The sequence below is a fragment of the Sinocyclocheilus grahami genome, unplaced genomic scaffold (genome assembly GCF_001515645.1).
Source record: "Sinocyclocheilus grahami isolate Dianchi unplaced genomic scaffold, SAMN03320097.WGS_v1.1 scaffold1169.1, whole genome shotgun sequence".
Lineage (NCBI taxonomy): Eukaryota > Metazoa > Chordata > Actinopteri > Cypriniformes > Cyprinidae > Sinocyclocheilus > Sinocyclocheilus grahami.
Window position 1 is genome coordinate 295,634 of NW_015506348.1, and position 3,474 is coordinate 299,107.

At 38.5% G+C, this 3,474-nt stretch overlaps 1 protein-coding gene across 1 annotated transcript in view; it reads right to left on the minus strand.

Moving 5' to 3' along the window:
- Nucleotides 1-851: 851 nt before the first annotated feature.
- LOC107567559 (forkhead box protein K2-like) overlaps nucleotides 852-3,474 on the minus strand; it is a gene marked incomplete at its 5' end in the record, with an annotated part of 12,839 nt that continues 10,216 nt past the window's right edge. Inside the window, one exon of the mRNA XM_016253247.1 lies at nucleotides 852-2,491. Within this exon, the coding sequence (XP_016108733.1) occupies nucleotides 2,108-2,491 (384 nt within the window). The remainder of the gene's footprint in view (nucleotides 2,492-3,474) is intronic.

A 3,474-nucleotide genomic window follows, 5' to 3' on the forward strand; every position in this document is an offset into this window, starting at 1 on the left:
AACATATTCAAATTGAAAATAGTTATTTTAAATGGTAATATTTCATAATATAACAGTTACCAGCCTTTGTGAGCATAAGAGACTTCTTTCAAAGACATAAAAATGTTAATAAATGTGACTCTGGAGCACAAAACCAGTCTTAAGTCGCTGGGGTATATTTGTAGCAATAACCAAAAATATAGATTTTTCATTTATGCCAAAAATCATTAGGATATTAAGAAAAGACCATGTTTCATGAAGATATTTTGTACTGTAAATATATTAACTTTATTTTTGATTAGTAATATGCATTGCTAAGAATTCATCTGGACAACTTTAAAGGTGATTTTCTCAATATTTAGATTTTTTTTGCACCCTCAGATTCCAGATATTCAAATAGTTGCATCTCGAACAATTATTGTCCGATCCTAACAAACCATACATCAATGGAAGGCTTATTTATTCAGATTTCAGATTATATATAAATCTCAATTAAAAAAAAAAAAAATTACGCTTATGACTGGTTTTGGGGTCCAGGGTCACAAATATCAAATTATCATTTTTCCATCTATAGTTATTATATGCATTTCATTGAAGAAAAGACAAGAACATCATAAGAATAAGGTTTTAAATTAATTTATAAAAAGAAAAAAAAAAAAGCATTGACCCACTGAAGCAGAACAAACATCAATCATATTTTTTTTTTTGCTTTTGTTTGAAACATATATAATCCGTCAGACTCTGACCAGAATCAAATCATCAAGCCTACACCGATACAGCCTAAAAAGAAAAGGGAACGAAACAGGGAAAAAGTCAACAAAAAGAACAGTCTAATCAAGTGCAGATCTGGTCTGATTCAATGCAGTTTCTTGTATCTTGGGGGTGGGGTATTTTTTATTTAATTTTTTTTCTAGATTACATGTTTAAATCGGCAGCTCAGGTATGTGTTTGTCTAGTCCGTTACATGCAAGCTGGATGAAAACAGTTCGACTACACATGGAAATGACACATCCACTCGAGCACCTGTATGAAAATATGTCAGTGTAACAAAGCCGGCTTTGCTCAGATTTAAAAATAAACAGAAAAGGAAAAACATAGGAAGGAAATACTCCATTGATACATTTTAATCCATTTTAGAAAAGAAACTACGCTTAGTTTCACAAAACAGAAAACTGACACAGTCCGGACGTCCCATGTCCACTTCTGCTTATATATATTGTTATTATTACTTTTTAAAACGTAACACGCCCAGATCCTATGCTCCACGTATGAACAACAAAATACTGCATATTATCCACTACGATGGCTGCAGGGGATTGTGGGGGATGCTGTCAGGCTAGCTGCCGAAAGTTCAGGATGTGTTTCGGAATATTTTGATCCCTTTGGCTCCACGTTTAGCCCTAGTATGCACTATTTAAAAATAACGACAACCTATTTGTGGTTCATGGTGTGTAATTGCATTCCAGGACATCCTCTTGGTTTTTCACCTTCCGTAGTGGACTGCCAAACTTTGGAATGTTGGATCGAAGCCTGTGTTCTGCTGTCAGCAGCAAAAAAAAAAATCCGGATTCCGCAAGCGGGAGTTCTGGAATTCTCAGTGTGCTGTGAGCAACACACGGATTCCGGAGGTTCTAGAATTTCCGAGGTTTCGAGGTCAAGATGGGATCAACATCTGCACATCCGGAGGGCAACGCACGTCGCAAAACCTCCGGGATAGCGTGCATTTTTCCCTCCAGTTTTGGCTAAAAATCACCATGACTCCCAAAGAACGGAATCCGAGCCGATCGATTGCCTCCAACATCTGTTGAAGTCTGTAATAAAATGGCCAGTTATGGACCAGATGGCAGTTGCTCTTGAGTTTCGAGGTGCGAGTTTTTGTTCAATCAGGCGTTCGAGTGATAAAACGGAAAGCAGGCAGAAGGGTTGCTGCGGAAAAAGACAGTAACGGATAGCATTTTATGCATTTGGTTCTTCTTTGACGTTTTTGCTTCGGTTCAAAGAGTTATTGTCCAAGCCTTGAGTTTTGGCACCGTGAGCTGCTGGATGGAAGAGAAACAGTGATGAGAACGAGAAAAAGGAAAAGAGAAAACTAGAGGAGGGAGGGAAAGAGGTGGTTGACAGTGGCTGACTAGTTGTGCTGGTTGGTGGAGCTTGTGTCCGCAGCGGTTCCGTTCGGGCCGGTGGTGACTGCGTGCTCTTCGTCCTCGGTTTTCAATCGTTTGCTCTCCGGCGGCCCGCTGCCGTTTTCTCCGTTCTGCCGCTTCGTGGGGAGCGAGGCGGATGCCGAGGCGTGAGCAGCCAACATGTGTAACGGACTCGACACTGGACCGGTGGTGACTGCGTGCTCTTCGTCCTCGGTTTTCAATCGTTTGCTCTCCGGCGGCCCGCTGCCGTTTTCTCCGTTCTGCCGCTTCGTGGGGAGCGAGGCGGACGCCGAGGCGTGAGCAGCCAACATGTGTAACGGACTCGACACTGGAGACAAACGGAAAGAGACCTTTAACATTACGATTCTCTCCCAAGTCTTGTGTCACAGTGCTATCTGAGAGTCCGAAGGCCTGACATTATTATTAGGGATGTTCATTTTAACCGGTAAACCGACCGTAAGAATTTTGACTGATTAATACAAAGTTAAACGGTTTAAAAAGTCATTTATTAATTTTTTTCAGTAATTTATCAAAATATTTAAAAAGGTTTGCTGCATGGTTAAAATACGCTACGTGTATAAAATTGTTAGTTTTTTAGAGAAAAAAAAAACAAGTCGCATTTTATTATTTCATTCAGAAATATGTCTAATGCCGACGCAAAATTTTTACAAACATTATAATAAACAAACATAGCTAGGCTATTTTAGTATCCCTCACTCCACAACAAATCCTTTCAATTAACAGTATTTAGAAAATAACAAGAATGACAATTTTAAGAAGCTATAGCAATATAAACGACAAGCCAAAACAAATTCATTTAGGCTAAAACGAAACCAACGCTGGGTCTCTCATTCAACACAAAATCAAATGTTTCCGTATTCGCGATGTATTTAAATGACAAATTATTATTTATTATGTAGCCTAGGCTTCACAATATCCACGTAAAACTAAATGTTTAGCATAACATCACGGCGGTATGATGATAACACTTAAAGGCGCAGATTTTACTACATATTTAAACTGAGCAGTGTGGGGTTTTGTTTGTTCATGTTTGAATGACTATTTTATTATTATAAATAAAATATATATATATAGAAATTATTTTATTTAATCTAATTTCACTACTATAATTTCCTCACTTTCAAGAGTTAAAGTTTTCAGCTTTCGTTTTGAGCTAGAGAAATAGGAAAAAAAAAAATAGTGCGGCGCAGATCGATCATCCGCGAGAGCAATTTGAAAGCACACGGAGCAGTCTGCTCTCTTTAGCTCTCGTGGTACTGTAATACCACCAGTATAGAGTAGCGTGGGAGCTGCGTGGAGTTCCGATCATATGCAGATGTCTGTTCATACT